Source organism: Hemiscyllium ocellatum, chromosome 1, assembly GCF_020745735.1.
Source record: "Hemiscyllium ocellatum isolate sHemOce1 chromosome 1, sHemOce1.pat.X.cur, whole genome shotgun sequence".
NCBI lineage: Eukaryota > Metazoa > Chordata > Chondrichthyes > Orectolobiformes > Hemiscylliidae > Hemiscyllium > Hemiscyllium ocellatum.
This window is the reverse complement of record NC_083401.1, coordinates 132,451,566-132,472,724: the sequence shown is the minus strand read 5'-3', so window position 1 is coordinate 132,472,724 and position 21,159 is coordinate 132,451,566. Positions and strand designations below refer to the sequence as shown.

Here is a 21,159-nt window from a genome sequence, read left to right as displayed (position 1 = left end):
TAAAGGGGGAGCAGAGTGCTGGGAGGGGGCCATATTTCAACGACCACAATTTCCCCTCCCATTTAGTTAACAATGCCCTTCAGTGCATCTTCTCCACTTCCCACACCTGTGTTTAGAACCCCACCCCACCACATGCAGCAAGGATAGAACTCCCCTGGTTCTCTCCTTCCACCTCACTAGTCTCCAGATGGTGCGCATTATTCTTCATATTTCCACCACGTACAATCAGACCCCACCTCCAGAGATATATTTTCCTTCCTACCCCTATCAAGATTCCATGGAGACCATTACCTCTGCGACTCCCTGGTTAGGTCCACACCTACAAACACACCCTCCACTCCCGGCACTTTCTCTTGCCACTGCAAGAGGTGTTAAAGTCTGCACCCACACTCCCCACCGCACCCCCCTCCCCCTCACCTCCATCCAAGGCTCCAAAGGATCCTTCCACATGCAACAGAGACTTTCCTGCACATCCAAACACCTCATCTACTATATCCATTGCACTCGATGTGGTCTCCTCAACATTGGGGAGATAGGCTGCCAACTCATGGAACATTTCAGGAAACATCTCTGGGACACACGCACTAAACAACCCTACCACCCTGTGGCCGATCACTTCAACTTCCCCTCCCACTCCGCCAAGGACATGCACATCCTGGACCGCCTCCTTCGCCAAATCCAAGCTACCCGACGTTTGGAGGAAGAACGCCTCATCTTCTATCTTGGGACTCTCTAACAACATGGCATCAACGTTCTTTATCTCCCCTTCCCCCACCACATCCAACCCTCCAACTCGGCACCACCCTCTTGAACTGTCCTACCAGTCCATCTTCCATCCCACCTATCCACTCCATCCTTCCCTCCAACCTATCAACATTCCCCCTCACCTGCATCTACCTATCGTTTTCCCAGTTACCTTCCCCACCCCAAGGCCTACCCCATCCTCCTATTTATCTCTCCCCACCACACTCCTGATGAAGGGCTTATGCCCAAAACGCCGATTGTCCTGTTCCTCAGATGCTGCCCGACTTGCTGTGCTTTTCCAGCACCACACCTTTGATTGTGATCTCCAGCATCTGCAGTCCTCACTTACTTTCTCCAAGAAAGCATTGCAGCCTTGTTCATCTGAAATTCAAGACAAAGGTGAGCCATGTCTTGTTCCAAGAGATTTTCTACACTGATGTTGCTGCACTAGCACTCCATACTGAGGAACATGTTCCGTGAGAAATGGAGATACTCCTTCATGCTTTTAAAGAAATTTTGGTCTGGTCATCTATATGTGGAAGTCGCACTTCAGGATATTGCAATACTGCCTCTATCTGCAAAGACAGAGAGACACTGGAAATTGCAGACCCCTTCACCTAAGCCCCAGAAACATCCACAGTTTGTCAACTGAGGATGAAATGAATACAAAATGAAAAATATTAAGCTGTTATGCTCAACAACATAAGCGTGTATGTGGAATAATATCACCCTGACTGAGTATACCAAACTCAAGGCTACCATCCTGCTTCCTTAACCCACTCCACTGTAGTGACAAGATCTGGACAACATTTGCTCGGCAAGAGAAATGGCTGAAAATTTCCATCTTCGTGCTCTCATACAAAACTTCAGAATCTCTTGACAGGAAAAAGTCACCAGCTCAAAAGATCCCAGTGTGTGCTAACTCCATCTACCTCCACTAATTGTTAATACAATATAATTTTTGTTGGCTCATTTATATTGATTGGAACACTTAAGAGCATCATGATGAAAGTAATGAGTAGAAGCAAAAGGTTCAGCTAGCCAAGAAGTGGGCCAGAGAAAGCAAAGGTCAGCAAATCACCACATTCTCAGCCACTGTCTTGCTCCAAACAAGTGCTGAAAGTTGTCGAAACAGATGCTTAAGTGACACTGGGTCTACTTAAAGTTGAAGACCATGGCACAAATCAGCATCTTAGGAGTTGCAAGGCTGCTACAGGTTGGTCACTTTGGATTGTATAGCAACTTCATTTATCATTTTGACTTCCTTCTTCCAGATAAGTTCATACCTCAATTAAGAAAGTTTAAACAAAATGGCTTTAAAGCTTGTTCTTAAGTTGGGCAGGTCCCCCATCCAATTTTAGAACAGTGGACTGCACACATCAAGAACTAAAATTTGAATGCCTACTAGAATTGGCATTGAAATGCTTGGCAAAATAACTGGTTAGGTACCTTGCTGGTAGATGGCCATTCACTGCTCATGGCTTACCATATTAATATAAAAATCTAGGGTCTCTCTTAATGGTTCGTTCACGTCCTTTAGGGAAAGAAATCTACTATCCTTATCCGATTTGGCCTATATGTGACTCCAGTAGCTATGTAGTTGACACTCAAATACTCTCTGGCCAATTGAGGATGGATAATAAATGCTGGCCTGGCCAGTGACAGGCATATCGCATGTATGAAATTTTAAAGAATAAATATGAAGATACCACCAAGAAACCTGCAAGTCCCATCATCTTGTAGTAGTTGGAGGACAGCAGCATAGAAAAAAGCAAGACAGATTTTTTTTTTAAATAAAGGAGAACATACATTAATCGCTGACGAAGGTAGAGGAGTGAAAGTTACACAACATTAAAAATATGAGGCACATCAATATTAGAAAAAATGGGCTTAATTATCCCTGCTGGGCTAATACCTTTTTCTGGACAGAATTGGAGTACTCCAAGGAGAGGGAAGGGAAGTCTCATGTGTCAAACAAGGCGGAACTTGTTCAGCAAGACTATAAACAAAAGAAAAAGCAAACATTGTTGGACAAAGATTGTTAGGAAGAAGAAATAAGCATAAGTTTGTTAGTGGAATTACAGCTAAAATTGCAAATTGGTTGAGGAAACAATTTGAAAAGCAGGACAAAAAGCAGTTTAAAATGGATGAAAAAATGTAAACAGAAAAAAGGGATACAGACATTAGAAACAAATCAAGTTTGAGTAGATACGATTATAAACTTTGCAAAGAGTAAGAAATATGTGCATACATATAAAATATACATTACTACACTAAATATACTTCAAAAGTTGGAACCCGTTTCAAGTGCATTTGTTTTGCATTTTTTAAACCATGCAACCCAAAAAATGCTTTGCCAGCTTTTGAAATAGCAGTGGATTTACTAGAACAATCTTGAATCAAAATACAAATTCACACAAAAAAAAAATTGCACATTGCCTGAAAAATATTCTTAACTGAAAATAGTTACCAGTCGGGCTCATACACAAGTGTCAAGTGTCAAGATTCAGCCGAAACCATTGAATGCATTCTTTAAAATTTGTACTCGAGTAGAGTTAACTCAAACTAACATACCACTTCCACTTGATACTCAGTCAAGATTTAACAAAATACATATACAATATTGGGGCATTGTTTTTCAATAAACTGGGAAAACTAGGATAACAATTATTCTTTTTTCATAGAATCCCAATTTCATAGAAGCAGGCCATTCAGCCCATCGAATCCACAATGACTCTCCAAACAGCATATCACCCAGACCCAACCCACACTGCCCTATCCTTGTAACCTTGCATTTCCCATGGCTAATCCAACTAACCCACACATCCCTGGATACTATGGGCAATTTAGCATGGCCAATCCATCTAACCTGCACATCTCTGGACTGTGGAAGGAAACCCAGAGACACTGGGTGAATGTGCAAACTCCACCAGACAGTCATCCGAGGCTGAAATCGAACCCGGGTCCCTGGCACTGAGGGGCAGCAGTGCTAGCCATGGTGCAGAATCTTAACAAGCACAACAACCAATTCCAAAATCACTCCAGTGTAAATGATATGGGAGTACGATTATGCGGGTACTCTCTGACACTTCACTGAGGAATTCATGCAATGATATCTTGGGTTTATAATCAATAAACTAATTTCCATTATTACAAATTCAGCTAATAAAACATTTCTCTTTTGCACACCAATGATCTCAAATTTGCTGCCTCAGACAATGTTGCTGGTTTAAGTGATACACTTACCACAAGTCATTGTGCATTTACCCACAACGTGGAAATATTTTGCTTATGTTCTCACTGCTAATTTTCAACAGCTGTAAGACCTACATTATGTTCTAATTATATATTTCAGTGTCAGATTACTCAATCCTTATCGCTGGGTACGCCCAGCTCCATGGGCAGTACGGACTCACCTGAAGTGATAACACACCATTACACAGACAACAGGGAGGGTCCTGGGAATCCTTAACAAAAATTGTAAACCCCCGAGGTTTCAGGTCAAACATGAATAAGGTAACCTCCTGCTAATCACCATCCCACCATGTCACTGCAATGTGATAAATGAGTAATCCTCCAAGTTGAACACCGCTTTGAAGAAGCGTGAAGAATGGTGAGGATACAGAATGGGGAATACATTGTAGTCACTGATACCAACAGCATTTCAGTAGCACCACCTCAGACTGAGTTGAACAAGTCCTGAAGGACAGCTGCCAGGCAGGGCTGGTGGCTAGCGTGAAATAGCCAATGTGAGAGAAAAATCTATCAACCTACCTACCTACTCTAGATTCTTCTTTCCATGGCAAAGTTGGTAACGATGACCCCAACACAGTATCAGTGCATATGCAGTCCTGTCTTCACACTGAAGATGCCATCAACCATGCCAAATTAAATAGATTCAGAACAAAGGTACAGCTCAAAACTATTTGAGGTGTTATGAACCAATAATACCAATCACAATCATCAGTGGTGTTGTCCACGCCATATCAACTGCAACAGTTAAAGGCACCATCCTTCTCAAGGGCAACTGAGATGGACAATCAAAAAAGCTGGCTAAGTCAATGGCAAACAATTTTCAGTAATGAGTAAATCATGAACATTCTTTTTCTCTAATAATTGTGTCCACCAATTAAATCATACACATACCTGGGAACACAATTATCTTTCCCCAGTTTACAATAATTTGTAAACAAAACATCCCACGCACCATCAACTCCTTATTGACTCTTCAATATCAATGCAGGTCTATTCACAAACATCCCTGATTTCTCTGCAGAAGTACTAATCCTAATCCAGGAATTCCTAACGTTAGCACTACTGATCTGCTAAAAGCTAAATACATCACATCCACAAAATTTACATGGTCAATCTGGTATACCACTTCCTCAAGTGCATCTTTCAGGAAAGATCTCTCTCATGATTCTTTTTATCATCTTGGCTGGGCAATTAATTATAGGAGAAAGTGAGGACTGCAGATGCTGGAGACCAGAGCTGAAAATGTGTTGCTGGAAAAGCATTTCATGGTCAGGCAGCATCCAAGGAGCAGGAGAATCGACGTTTCGGGCATGAGCCCTTCTTTAGGAATGAGGAAAGTGTGTCAAGCAGGCTAAGAGAAAAGGTAGGGAGGAGGGACTTGGGGGAGGGGGATTGGAAATGCGATAGGTGGAAGGAGGTTAAGGTGAGGGTGATAGGCTGGAGAGGAGGTGGGGGCGGAGAGGTCAGGAAGAAAATTGCAGGTTAGGAAGGTGGTGCTGAGTTCGAGGGTTGGGACTGAGACAAGGTGGGGGGGGGGGGGGGGGAGAGAATGAGGAAACTGGAGAAATCTGAGTTCATCCCTTGTGGTTGGAGGGTTCCTAGGCGGAAGATGAGGTGCTCTTCCTCCAGCCATGTTGCTATGGTCTGGCAATGGAGGAGGCCAAGGACCTGCATGTCTTTGGTGGAGTGGGAGGGGGAGTTGAATTGTTGAGCCACGGGGTGGTTGGGTTGGTTGGTCCGGCTGTCCCAGAGGTGTTCTCTGAAACGTTCTGCAAGTAGACGGCCTGTCTCCCCAGTATAGAGAAGGCCACATCGGGTGCAGTGGATGCAGTAAGTGATGTGTGTGGAGGTGCAGGTGAATTTGTGGCAGATATGGAAGGATCCCTTGGGGCCTTGCAGGGAACTGAGGGGGAAGGTGTGGGCGTACGTTTTGCATTTCTTGCAGTTGCAGGGGAAGGTGCCGGGAGTGGAGGTTGGGTTGGTGGGGGGTGTGGACCTGACAAGGGAGTCACGGAGGGACTGGTCTTTTCGAAACGCTGATAGGGGAGGGGAGGGAAATATATTCCTGGTGGTGGAGTCTGTTTGGAGGTGGTGGAAAGGACGACGGATGATGCAACGTATTTGGAGGTTGGTGGGGTGGTAGGTGAGCACTAGTGAGGTTTTGTCCTGGTGGCGATTAGAGGTGCAGGGCTCAAGGGCGGAGGAGTGGGAAGTGGAGGAGGAGATGCGGTGGAGAGCATCGTCGACCACGTCTGGGGGGAAATTGCGGTCTTTGAAGAAGGAGGCCATCTGGATTGTTCGGTATTGGAACTGGTCCTCCTGGGAGCAGATACGGCGGAGACAGAGGAATTTGGAATATGGAATGGCGTTTTTACAGGGGGCAGGATGGGAGGAGGTGTAGACTGGGTAGCTGTGGGAGTCGGTCGGTTTATAGTAAATGTCCGCGTTGATTCGGTCGCCTGAGATAGAAATGGAGAGGTCGGAGTCTGAGACAGCCCAGGTAAATTTGAAATCGAGGTGGAAGGTGTTGGTAAAGTGGATGAAGTGTTCAACCTCCTCGTGGGAGCACTGGACTGATCCACATATCCTATGAAGAGACAGGCATAGCTGGGACCCATGCGGGTGCCCATAGCTACTCCTTTGGTTTGGAGAAAGTGGGAGGATTGGAAAGAGAAGTTGTTCAGAGTGAGGACCAGTTCAGTCGGTCGAAGGAGGGTGTCTTTGGAAGAGTACTGGTTGGTACGGCGGGAAAGGATGAAGCGGAGGGTTTTGAGTCCTTTGAGATGGGGGATGGAGGTGTACAGGGACTGGATGTCTATGGTGAAGATAAGGTGTTGGAGACCGGGGAAGCGAAAATCATGGAGGAGGTGGAGGGCGTGGGTGGTGCCCGAACGTAGGTGGGGAGTTCTTGGACTAAGGGGGACAGGACTGTGTCAAGGTATGCAGAGATGAGTTCAGTGGGGTAGGAGCAGGCAGGGGCAGTCAGGTTGTGGATTTTGGGCAGGAGGTAGAAACGGGCAGTGCAGAGTTGTGGGACTATGAGGTTGGAGGTGGTGGATGGGAGATCCCCTGAGGTGATGAGGTTATGGATGGTCTGGGAGATGATGGTTTGGTGGTGGGAGGGGGGGTCATAGTCAAGGGGGCAATAGGAGGAGGCGTCCGCGAGCTCTGAGCAATTAATTATCCCTAACATTTTAGTCACAATGAATGCAAGATACATTGACCTGTAACGCTTGCATTTCAGCCATGTTCCCTTTTAAACAATTGACATCGTTTGAGGTATTCCTTCCATTTCTAATGAATCATTATATATGACAGAAAGAATGTGACCAATTTCACTAGCCACTTCTTTGATATGCATGTACAGAATAAATCCATCCCAGATGCAAGTCTTCCTTTAACTGCATCATTCCAGCAGTGCTATCTAATCTGAAAATTCTATTTTACTTCTTCTGGTCATCAGCCTACCTCTACCAACAGAAAATCAACTTCTATGTTGGAAAGTCTGCCTGTGTTCTCTTTTGAAGAAAGATATCCACTGTCTACAATCACCTGATATGATGTCATCTTTGAGGTGGTAGAATAGCCCAATTATTATTTTTCTTTTGCAATTATTAATCATTTACAGCAAACATGTGAACATTTCACATTTCCTGTTATTGGTTATCTATTTCCTAATTTAGTTGACCATATCAGCTTCTTTATTTATTTTTTAAATGTTTAGTCCAATCCATTCCTGCAACTTACACCCTCATTCCTCGGACTACTTTCATTCCCAAGTCAGTTTCTTCTTGTAACTCAAGTTCCTCGGTGGTGTGTGTCTCTTCTGTATTCAGTGCACAAAATTTCTAAAGCAGATCTACTCTTAATGCATGCCTCTCCCTTCAAATTGCATTTTTCATATAGAAGTAGTCTGGTAGACTCCAAAAGCAGTTGTTGTTCCAGAAAATAAATTAGTGTAGCAATGGATGCAAATGTCTCGACATTGTTGAATTCTAAACTTAAAAAATGTCCTGAACAGTCAAGGGATGTAAACAACAAAATTCAAAGATTGAAAAAAAAACAGACCAGTTGAGGGAAGTTAACTACTTTCAGGTCACTCTTCGAAGAATGAAGAACAATTAAAATCTAGGAATCACTAAGCCTTTGCACTGTGTATTTGAAGAATTGTGATGCAAAACATTATATCAACTGTGATGATAAACATGACATGTACAAGTTGCTCTGCTTTAACGCGCATATCAACAAATTGGTTGTAATGCAGTTGACAAATAGGGGATGCTGTTTCTAAAGTGCAAACTTTTAAAACATGCGTTGGCTATAACACAATTGTACCACCAACACTAAGTGCTATTTTTCTTGCACGATTTTTATATAGCATGGGTCGCACAAGAACACAACCATTGTGTTACAGAAGAACTGCCTGTAAATATATTGGAATTTTTACACGTGTTTCGCAATCAACCTCTGCAATCAACAGAAAACCTTGCAAATTCTCCTAAAACAAATTCAACTCAATATTACTTTGCAGAAACTTTACACAAAAGAATTAAGTAACAACTATGCAAAACAAGTCATTATAAAGAAGGCAGCTACTTATCTCAAGATGTGGCCAAAGCATCAGATTTCCAAATAAATATTCTAATGCTAATAAAAATCAAATAAGCTTTCATTGTTATTGTCAAGAGGATGAAATCATATACAAGAGTAAATATGTTTAGAAATAAAATGAGCAGTTTTATTAAAATGCCTTTAGCAAAGGGCAGGTGAAAACCATAAGGTGGAAGATAAAACCGTCAGAAATGAACAGATCAGTTCTGGGTTGTCTAAACAAAGGCAAATGGTGTTAAAATCTAGCCCCTATAACATATATACCATGCAGTCCTAAGAATTACTGTAGAATGCAAGCTGCTTTTAAATAGTTAGTCACTCCTAGAACTTATAGTATTAGGATTTAATGACAGAAAAATATCAATATACCAATCAACAACATTTAGTCTATTCAGCATATATATCAGAAATTGATGCAAAACATAGAAACTATCAAAATACTACAAAGTAATCCATTATCAAATCTGAAATATAATTGACCAACCAAACTAATACATGTGCAACGTTTATTAAACATTGCTTTTTTAAAATAAAATTTTACATTGTAAACAAAATTAGGAAAGATCAAAATGATGATATTCCTACCTATCAAAAGAGTCTGTGGCCATTTTGTAGAGACAAGAGAAAACTTTACTACAATATTTCAGTGTTGGGCAAACAGATTCCAATGGTGCATCATCTTCAAGCATTCTTTGAAACGGTTGGATATTTGAAGGACAGCAAGTAACCGAATCTAATTGTCGTGCATTTGAGAAACAGCCAAGCAAACGCAAAGCATCTGCAAGTTTCTCATATTGAATTTCAGTTTTGAAAAAATGAGAATTAGCAGGTTCATAACGCATTGCTGCTGTTAATGTGCAAATAACTGTATGCACTAGTTCAAAGGCTTGGTCCGAGTTCACATTTTCCCACACTCCCTTGGGTTCATAACTCAAGGATCGCTCCAAGGCAACCAACAATGATGTGACATAAACAAAACCCCCAACTTTTCGGAACACTGTTCGTGTGCGGTGACTTTCTCTCAGCACAGTGAGAAGAGCCTGTGGAGACATGCATTTCAACAAAATAAAAATGTAGTTCATAAACACATTCATTGCAGTCAACCTAGACATATTATTTAATGATTGATAAAACAAATTTAGTTTGACCTTATTTTTCTTCCAAAAATATAAGAACAGACAGCCAACTAGTAAGAATCATGCAGCACTAGATAATCACCTGAGGCAGTCTCAAGTCTGAATGCTTCAGGCAGAAGCACGTATCAATAAAGGAACCATAACGGAAAACAGAATTTAAAACTTGAATATGATGTACTCACTGTCAGAATATCAGTTTTGAGTTGCAGTTCTGCAGATGAAGCAGTGTGCATTAGTCCTAACAATGTACCCATATCATCTTCTCCACTAGGGGACAAAATTAACTGTTGTATAATCATCAGTGCAGGTTCACGACATTGTGGATACTTCACTATGTTGTGCACACATCGTGCTCCTCCAAACTCCCGGAAAACACCTAAAAGACGTGAAACAACAATTGGTTTTGAATTATTTTATCACATTCGACTGAAACATGCATGGTTTTTTTTGCCTCAAAAACTTTTACTCCTGTTTCAAAAGACTGATAAAATCAAGTGGGATAGCTGGTCATGAACTAGGTCATGCCTGTTCTTTAGGCATAGGTTTGACATAGGGAATTGGAGTTCTCAGGAAAAAGAACAAAGAAACAACAATCATGCATAATACGGAAGGTTAAGTCTATTCCATGGTACAGACTATTGTTCTGGATTGTAAAAAGACTGCCACATTAATGTTATCATCTAGCTAAGGACTAGTACTTTTGTTTACAGTAGATAAAGTTTAGGATACCACGTACTTGCTGAACTAACATGACAAGATTCTACAGATTTGAAAAACAAGTTTTACTGTACAAAGACCAGTAACTATTACACACACATTATACTTCAAAACCAGAATTAATGCGAAGTAAATGTGTAACAGTTAGACAGTAGTTGATTAACACTCAAGAGTACATCAAATGCCAAATGCAGTCAAGACAGATCCTACAAATTTCTCAGCAGCACTCCCCAAACATTAGTGTCACTGTAGATTAACAGAACTAATTCAAATCTTGATTCTTTTCTAACATGCCATTTCTTCCATTTTGAAGACATATCTGCAAAACCCTCTCACCAGCTGCTCCGCCATGCATGGTTAAATGACTACTCATATCTTGCTGGTTCAAACTAAATCAGACTACTTTCCAGTGGACTTCTGATGCTACATTCCAGCACCTATCCACGGGCACAATTTCAGCTATACAGAGAATGGTCAACTTCACTGAGTTGACGCTACCGTGGAGTTTCCTTGAGCTCTATTATTTCTCAACTGCCCCGAGAAAACTACTGTATGTGAATTTCCTTTACCACTATTCTCAGCCGCACAAAATGTCCAACAGCCCCTAGGGAGTTCTTGTGCCCCACGTGGTTGGTACCTGCTAACAGCAACACTTGTGCTGTCTGAAGCCACTTTGTTGCATCAACACTCTCCCAGCTTCAAGGTGTAACTAACCTTCAAGAAAACAGAATTGAAACAGAACAATTGAAACCAGAAAACCTGCTTAAGATCCATGCATGTTCATGACGACATAGCCTACTCTATGTTCCTTAATCTGATGCTGACAATTAAGTATACCTCAGTTACAATTTTGTATTGGACCTGAACGCTTTTAAACTAAACCAAACAAAGCATCTTTTATTCTGATTTTATCAAACAAACATGGGCAACCTTTTTAAAATAGTTTGATCTCTTAAGTGTAATGGACTTCAAAATACTCAATTGGATTTATCTGATTTTGCACTGTTAAATTTAATCTGCAAAACTAAACAACATACCAAAAATAGCAATGAAACACGAATTAGATATTCGCAGTGCTCTTTTCATTTAAAATATTTGGCAATCTGTTTGGAAGAGAAATGAGCCAGAAGCTGTGTACTGCATGACATAATGTGATACTTCTGAAATTACATTATGCACTGGCATACAATTAAAGCGTATCAAATACTTTCATGAAAATACTTAAACTTTAAAAATTATGTTAAGATTCACATACATCAACCTGAATAGTAAATTAGATATTTTTAAAATCAAATTACTTTGAAAATCAACATGCTTGTCCTTTTGTTTAAAACTTGGCTTGCAAAGTATCTTGCTTGGTGATCCTGCAATAATTTAAACACTAAATGCTTTTGCTCCTTTTGTTGACTTGGTTAACAACAGCTGAAAAGGAAATGCTCTTCCCAAAACTCGACATTTAACGAAAATCTATGACTTTGTTCATATCAACTGAAGAACTAAACTGTGTAAAAAAAAATGAATACAGATATAATATACAAAATTCACAAGACCTATCACTAATTGTTGATCAACATGAAATCTGCCCTGATAAAAAATCCTAAATAAAAACAAAGGACAGCGAATGCTGGAAATGTGAAATAAAAATAAAGTGTTGTAGAAATTCGTCAAATCTGTAAGCAGAAAAAGTTTATGAGTTGAAGTTTAGCAGTAGAAATTAGATAAATTCATTTGTAGAATTCAAGTCTATTACATTTAGAAAGTAGGAATCATGGTGTTTGTCTCAACGGATGCTGCCAGATTTGCTGAGTTTCTCCAGAACTTCCTGACAAATTAGGTTTCCTGCTACATAGTTCATCATGAATCGTTAATAATATGCAGATTGAACTTTGTATTATTTTGCTCTGCTTTCTTATATTAAAATGACATTTTTTTAAGACAAATTATTACATACTAGTCTCTGGCAGAGCATTATTCAAATCTTTAAAAAAAATTACTCAAGTACATTTGGGACTGCTCACTGTATTTTCCTCAGGTTTTAAAAGACAAACCTGAACGGTACATAACAGTTTGGATTGAAATACGAATTTAATTTAAAGATGTGAATTGATTCAAAAATCACCAAGCGTTTCTGAAAGAGATGAATGACTATTTCCAAAATGTTTGACAACAAGTTTTGAGATTCAAACTTAAAACAAATTTCCAATAAACTAAAAGAGCATAGAATCTGCTGAAAACATATCATAAATTACAACTATAGTTTTACTATTCGTCAAATTTAGCTTTACTATTCGTCAAATTCGTCCCATAATCAATTACACAAACCATAGAGAAAGTCAAGCTCAAAAGGTAACGCTGCACAAGTTAGCCATTTCAGTTATGCAAAAACATCAAAACTCCAAACTGAATAATTTAGATTATTTCATAACAAGGTTCACCTGCCTATTTAAATACAAAGAGGTACACCCAGAACTTTTCTAAACACAGAGCATTCAGACACTAGCTTTCCACAATAACAATCACATGCTGTGTTTAAAGTAATATATGGTTAGACTTGGTAAGGACAGATTTTGAGTCCAGGAAATAGCTGGGCAATTTTTCATACCATTGGTTAGATGCCAATGTTGTAGTTGGACTGTAAAACCTTGGCTAGGTGCACAGCCAGTTCGGGATTTCAGATCTTCAGTACCACAGTTGGGATATAGTCAGTGCCCATAGTCTTATCTTTGGTAAAGATCTTGAGCCATTTTTTGACATCATGTGGCATTAATCAAATTTACTAAAGATTAGCACTGTAATATGGGGGAACCTCAGGTGAGGGCCAACATGAATCAAATCATTCATGGACACAAGTCACGCAAGAGTCTGGAACATTTATTGACTAAATCATATCTTACAACAACATTCTGATGTCATTTAACAGTAAGACAGCTCTCCCAATTTTGGCACAATTCCTCAGATTAGCATAAAGGGCTTTGTAGGACTGAATCGGCAGGATCTGCCTCTCATATCTGGCGGCTTGGTTGATCCTAGGTTGTTATTCTAGTATACCTGTTTATACTTGTTCAACCTTTCTATAATTGTCTGAAAAACTAAGTTGTGATGAGTAACTGTACTGAACATTAAGGCAGCATTTGACTGAGCTTGACACTAAGATCTAACAAAATTGAATTCAATGGAAAAATCTTTCACTGGTTTGAGTCATAACTTGCACAAAGGAAAACAGTCGTGGTTGCTGCAGAACAATCAATCATCGCTACGTCAGGCTATCTCTGCAGGAGAACCTCAGGTAAATGCGTACGAGGCTCAACCATCTTCAGCTTCTGCAATGACCTTCCCTTCATCCTAATATCAGTAATGAGGATGTTCACTGACGTGTGCACAATATTCAGCACCATTTGAAATTCCTCAGATACCAAAGCAGTCCATTTCTGCATTCAACAAGACCTGACACGGAGGCCGATTAAGCAGCAAGTAACATTCACAACAAAGATCCAGCAATGACCAATCCAACCAGAAAAATCCAAACATCAGCCTTTGACAATCATGGCATTTGTTTTTGCTGAATCTCTCACCAACTTTAGTTTCCAAACCTGCAATCTCTCCCATCTATAGGAGGAAAAGGGGAACAGACACATGGGAACAGAGCACCTGCAGGTTCACCTCCAAGCTACACACCACCCTGACTTAATATATTGCTTTCTCTTTAATGCAAATCAAATTTTCTAAACACCTTTCCTCACATCACTGTGGTTGTATTTTGAGCACCTGGACTAATGTGGTTCAAAAAGAGAGATCCTTAAACAGCAATTAGACATTTAGCCTTTACCAGCAATCCCAACATGAATGAGTAAATAAAACATTTTTCACCTTGACAGTAGCCAACAGACAGGATGATTAAAGAAAAAGCTATAATGACAAGTTTGAATGCAATCTTAACAGCGCAGCCCTCTGTTATTAAAGGAATAACTTTAAAAAAAATGAAAAGTCCTCTTATGAATTAAATTCTGTTGTATTAGACTAAAACCATGTACTGTTCAGCAGAAAAATACCTGGAATAGCTTGGCAGAATAAGCCTGAATGCCTATACTACATAATACGCAAGCATCTATGCACTAGCACAGAATTAAATATATGTCCTTCAAAAATAGAACCTGTGCACTATTGCTAATGCTTACTGGGTGAACTTAGTAAAGATCTCAATTACCTGCATTTGTGTTTGATCCTTGCAGCAGTATCGTCAGCGTCTCCATCACTAATAAGGCAAGCTGTTTTCGGTCTTCAAATGAACAATTTGTTTTGTATTCTACTCATCAGAAAAAGAAATTTAATAGTTAAAATAATTTAAAGTTAATTAGTTGCTATACAATATTTAAAATGAAGTTGTTGCTGCAACTTTCTTATACACTGTCAGGATGGGGAAGGTATGCTAAACCTGCAATGCAACTTGGTTAGACCACACTTAGGAGTATTTCATGCAGTTCTGGCCGTCATATCATAGGTACTGTATTTTGCAAGGATTATACAAGAAATTCATCAGTATACTTATCGGAATATGCTGAACAGGCTTGGTTTCTTTTCTGCTGATAAACAGCTAAGGGATGATTAGATTAGATTCCCTATAGTGTGGAAACAGGCCCTTTGGCCCAACCAAGAAAGATCTCAAAATGATGCAAGGTTTTGACAAAACAGATACAAAGAGATTAGATATTCTTTCCACACAAGAGAAAACAGATGTTGACAATATAAGAAAGTCCATTCCAATAGACAATTTCAGCATGAACATCTTTGTCCAGAGTGGTGAGAAGATGAAAGCCTTTATTACGGGCAGTAGTTGAAGTAAATCGTGTAAGGGAGAAGGGAATACAGAGCTATGATGATACATTTAAATGAGCAAGAGAGAGAGGATGGTTGGGGGAAGCTGAAAACTCAGCACGGATGATTGGGCGAAATGGCCTGTATCTATGCCATACCATTTAACACAACTGTTCCCATAAATAGGAAATAAAAAACTTTGTTCATAAATTCTTTAATCAGCAAGTTTAGAGAATACATTTTTCCATCAAGCTATAATCTAACAAACCTATAGACATTTTGCAAAAAAAAACAGAAAGAATATAAAACAGAAGAAAGAGCAGGAGCAGAACCTGTAGTCCACTGAGCCCGTTCTGCTATTCAAAAGAGTTATGGCTCAAGATTAAAAGATGTAGGAGCAATAGAAGACCATTAAACCTATCCAAAATGTTCTGCCGTGACGAGATCATGGTTGGTCTAATTGTCCTCAATTCCACTTTCTTGCCTTTTCCCCATAGCCTTTGCTAATCAAACATTTGCCTATCTCATCCTTGAATATATTTAATGACCCAGCCTCAAATGTCCTTTATGGTGAAGGATTCCATTGATTCAGTACCCTTAGAGATGAAATTCGCCCTCATCGGCCTTAAATGTGAAATTCCTTATTCTGAAATTAAGCTCTCTGGTCTTAGATTCTCCTACAAAGGGAAACAGTCTTTCCCCACTAAACTATCCATTCCTCTAAGAAACTTGTATGTTTTAATAAGGTCACCTCTCATTCTTCTATATTCCAATGAGTACATGCCCAATCTACTCACCCTTTCCTGATAAGACAGCTCCTCCATGCCTGGTATCAGCCTAGTGAACCTTGTCTGCATTGCCTCCAATGACAGCATTCTTTCCTTGGATGAGGGGTCCAAAACTGTTCACTGTATTCCGGGTGTGGTCTGCTTCATGCCTTGTATACTTTGAGCAAAGCCTTCCTATTTTTGTACACCATTCCCTCTGAAATAAAGGCTTAGGTTTCATTTGCCATTCCTATTACCCACTGGACTTAGATGCTAGCTTTTTATGATTCATGGACAAGGACTCTCAAATCCTCTACACATAGCTTCCTGCAGTTTTGTTTAAAAAATATTCAGCTCCTCTACTTCTGCCAAAATTCATAATTTCACAATTCCCTCCATTATATTCCATCTGCCAAGACTGTTCCCTTATATTCCTCTGCAGATTGTGTCAACCTCAACAGTCATGCTCCCACTTATTTTTGCCTTATGTACAAAAGTGAAAGTACATTCATTAATATATATTCTAAATAATTGTGACCTTAGCACTGATCCCTGTGACACACTACTTGATGTGCAGACTGCTGTCCTAAAAATACCACCCTTACCTCAACTGTCTACTAGTCAGCCAATACATGCTAATTTAGTAATCCAAGATTGAGGATGGGAAAAAATTATGACTGTAAGAGCTGCTTCTTTCTTGAAGTATTGTGTGTTGGAGGTAATTTATTCAAATTCCAGGAGCAGTAATTACGGTCCTATAAGCTGTTGCATTGGTTTGGAACAGGGGGGAAAAAAGATCAAACAACAGCACTTTAAAAAGGAGGACAATAGACAAAGGTACAGACCATGTGGTCAGAGAAAGAAACTCTCACTGCTGTTAGACACAAGAATGAATCAATACTGTTACAACAGCCTTTGCTGTTTTGAGTTCAAGTATCTTTGGACATCGGAGTGCATATAGGAAAAATTAACAAACAGTGAAATTCACAACTGACCTTGGAAGAATCTGTGTGGGAGAGCTGACAGTATGGGAGAAGCTAACTGCATAGTTTTTAAGTGTAACGTGGCTGTAAATCTACAATAGTGAGTGGAGAGGCTTTGTTTTTGATTATGTTTTTTTGAGATCTGTTTCTATTAAATTTAAAAAATATAAAACATAAGTATTAAGTTAGCCTGGAGCAGTGTTTTTAGAGCAGTAAGATGGTGCTATTTTCTGGGTCTGTAGATTGTAAAAAAGCAAAGATGGCCTTTAGCAGAGTGATGTGTTCTTCCTGTCAGATGTGGGAGATTAGAGAGAGGTTCAATGTTCCTGAGGATTATGTCTGCAGATTGCACGGATTGGTTGGAAGCAGCAGTTACAGGGAATGAGGAATTTAAAAGGAGCTGTTTGGGGGGGGGGAAAGAAAGAGGTATGATGGACAGCAGTTATAGGAAGGGAGAAAAATTACACATAATCAGGTTACCTCCAGGAATGAGAGGAGGGGGAGGCAGGTAATACAGGAGTCTCATGGGGATATCAGCATCTCAAACAAATATGCTGTTTTGGAAAACGTACATGATGGACTCTCAGGGGAATGTCGCAAGAACAGTCAAGTGTCAGGTACCGAGAGTGGCTCAAATGTAACAAGGGGGACATCAGGCTTCAAGAAATCGATTTTGATAGGGGACTCTCTATTCAGAGGCACAGACAGACACTTCTGCGATTGGCAGAGAGAAATCAGAATGGTGTGTAGCCTCCCAAGTGCCAGGACCAAGAATATCTCGGAGAGGGTGCAGAAATGTTCTCAAAGGAGAGAGGGACCAGCAGGAGGTTATTGTGCACATTGAACTAATGATGCAAGAAAGGAAAAGGACAAGATTCTGAAGGGTGAATATAGAACATTAGGCAGGAAGTTAAAAAGGATATCTTCGAGGTATGCTTGGTGCTACGAGCTAGTAAGGGTAGGAATAGGGGGATAGAGCAGATGAATGTGTGGCTGAGGAGCTGGGGCAGGGGAGAAGGGTTCACATTTTTGGATCATTGGAATCTCTTCTGGGGTAGAAGTGACCTGGACAAGGACGGACAGATTGCACCTACACTGGAAGGGAATATACTGCAGGGAGATTTGTCAGAGCTGCACGGGATGATTGAAACAAGGAAGGTGGAGAGATGGCACCCAGACAGATAGTAAGGAAAGAGATCAATCTGAGACTGGTACATTGGGAAAAGGAGCGAGTCAAACAGTCAGGAACAAAGCAGAGAACAAGGCAGAATTGATAAATTAAACACATTTATTTCAATGGAATAGGCCTAACAGGTATCTCAGCAATTACAGGGACATGTCTCAGGGATAAACAGGACTGGCAGGTTAATGCTAATCCTAACGCAATAGAAAAGATAGAAAGGGCTGGGGGGGGGAGCGGCGGCGAGAGAGGAGGGAGAGTGGCATTTTTGATCAGGGATAGCATTACGACTGTATTTAGGGAAGATATTCCTGAGAATACATCCAGTGAAGTTATTTGGGTGGAACTGAGAAATAAAAATGGGATGACCACCTCATTGGGATTATATTATAGACCCCTCCAGAAGTCAGTGGAAAATTGAGAAACACATTTGTGAGGGGATCTCAGTTATGTATAAGAATAATAGGGTGGTTATGGTAGGGGATTTGAACTTGTCAAACATAGACTGGGACTACCACAGTGTTAAGGATTTAGATGGACAGCAATTTGTCAGGTGTAACAGAAAATTCTCTGATTCAGTTTGCAGATGTACCTACTAGAGAAGGTGCAAAATTTGACCTACCCTTGGCAAATAAGGCAGGAGAAGTGACTGAAGTGTCAGTGGGGGAGCACTTTGGGGCCAGTGACTATAATTAGTTTAAAATAGTGATAGACTAGAATAGACTGGATCGAAAAGTTGAAGTTCTAAACTAAAGGAAGGCCAATTTGGACGGTACGAGGCAAGAAGTTTTAAAAGTTGATTGGGGGCAGTTGTTCATAGGTAAAGGGAAATGCGAAGCTTTCAAAACTGAAATAATAAGAGTCTAGAGACAGTATATTCCTGTTAGGGTGAAAGGCAAGGCTGGTAGGTGTAGGGAATGCTGGATGATGAGAGAAATTGAGGTTTTGGTTAAGAAAAAGAAGGAAGCATATGTCAGGTATAGACAGCAGAGTTTGAGTGAATCCTTAGAAGAGTATAAAAGGCACTAGGAGTATACTCAAGAGATAAATCAGGAAGGCAAAAAGGGGACATGAGATAGCTTTGACAAATAGGGTTAAGGAGAATCCAAAGGAATTTTATAAATACATTAAGGTCAAAAGGATAACCAGGGAGAGAATAGGGCCCCTCAAAGATCAACAAGACAGCCTATACGTGGAACCACAGGAGATGGAGGAGATATTAACAAGTATTTTGCATCAGTGTTAATTGTGGAGAAGGACATGGAAGATATAGAATGTGGGGAAATAGATGGTAACATCTTGAAAAACGTCCATTTTACAGAGATGGTGGTGCTGGATGTCTCAAAACACAAAGTTAGATAAATCCCTATTATCTAGGGATTTATCCTGGATAAATCTAGGACCTGATCAGGTGTACCCTAGAACTCTGTGGGAAGCTCAGGAAGTGATTGCTGGGTCCCTTGCTAAGATATTTGCATCATTAGTCACAGGTGAGGTGCTGCAAGTCTGGAGGATTGCGAAGGTGGTGGCATTATTTAAGCAAGGTGGTATGGAAAAGCCAGGTAACTATAGACCAGTGAGCCTAACGTCAATGGGGGGCAAATTGTTGGAGGGAATCCGAAGGGACAGGATGTACATGTATTTGGAAAGGCAAGGATTGATTAGGGATAGTCAACATGGTTTTGAGCTTCGGAAATCATATCTCACAAACTTGATTGAGTTTTTCGAAGTAGTAACAAAGAGGATTGATGAGGGTAGACTGATGAACGTGATCTACATGAACTTCAGTAAGCCATTTAACAAAGTTCCTCACGGTAGACTGGTTAGCAAGGTTGGATCACATGGAATACAGGGGGAACTAGCCATTTGGATACAGAACTGGCTCAAAGGTAGAAGACAGAGGGTGGTGGTGGTGGGATTACCTTTCAGACTGGAGGCCTGTGACCAGTGGCGTGCCACAAGAATCTATGCTGGGTCCACTGCTTTTTGTCATTTATATAAATGATTTGGATGTGAGCATAGGAGGCACAGGTAGTAAGTTTGTACATGACACCAGAGTATAACAGGATCTTGATCTGATGGGCCGAGGAGTAGCTGATGGCGTTTAATTTAGATAAATGTGAAGTGCTGCATTTTGCAAAGGCAAATCAGAGGAGAACCTGTACACTTCATGGTAAGGTCCTGGGAACTGTTGCTGAACGAGACCTTAGAGCGAAGGTTCATAGTTTCTTGAAAGTGGAGTCATAGGTAGATAAGAGAGTGAAGGTATTATTTGGTATGCTTTCCATTAATGGTCAGTGCATCAAGTATAAGAATTGGGAGTTGCAGTTGTACAGGACTTTCGTTGGGCCACTTTTAGAAATACTGTATGCAATTCTGGTCTCAATCTAATCAGAAGGATGTTGTGAAACTTGAAAGGGTTCAGAAAAGATTCACAAAGATGTTTGATGGTTTGAGCTATAGGGACAGGCTGAATAGATATAGAATCCTGAGTGTAGAAATAGCTCCTTTGGCCCAACAAATCCACACCAACCCTCCGAAGAATAACCCACCCAGATCCATTCCCTACTGCTCTACATTTACCCCAGACTAATACACCTAGCCTCCACATCCCTAATCCATGGGCATTTTAGCATGGCCAATTCCCCTAACCTGCACATCTTTGGATTGTGGGAGGAAACCGGAGCACCTGGAGGAAACCCACAGAGACATGGGGAGAACGTGCAAACTCCACACAGACCCCCCAGTCGCCAGAGGCTGGAATTGAACCTAAGTCCCTGACGCTGAGGCAATAGTGCTGACCACTGAGCTACCGTGCTGCCCTGGAGCTGATTTCCCTGGATCATCAGAGGCTGAGGGGTGACCTGATAGAAGTTTATAAAATCATGAGGGACATGGATAGAGTAAAGAGTCAAGGTCTTTCCGCTGGGCTGGGAGAGTCCAGAAGTGGTAGG

The 21,159-nt window shown here is 40.6% G+C and overlaps 1 protein-coding gene across 6 annotated transcripts in view; it reads right to left on the bottom strand.

The window, feature by feature from the left end:
* The window catches only part of wdfy3 (WD repeat and FYVE domain containing 3), a 400,898-nt gene that overhangs the window by 242,540 nt on the left and 137,199 nt on the right, over nt 1-21,159 (bottom strand). For all 6 annotated transcript variants that reach the window (XM_060826089.1, XM_060826126.1, XM_060826116.1 and 3 more), the window contains exons 10-12: nt 14,668-14,766; nt 9,929-10,122; nt 9,196-9,650 (exon numbers count right to left, since the gene is read on the bottom strand). In XM_060826089.1, coding sequence (XP_060682072.1) covers nt 9,196-9,650; nt 9,929-10,122; nt 14,668-14,766 — 748 coding nt within the window. The remainder of the gene's footprint in view (nt 1-9,195; nt 9,651-9,928; nt 10,123-14,667; nt 14,767-21,159) is intronic.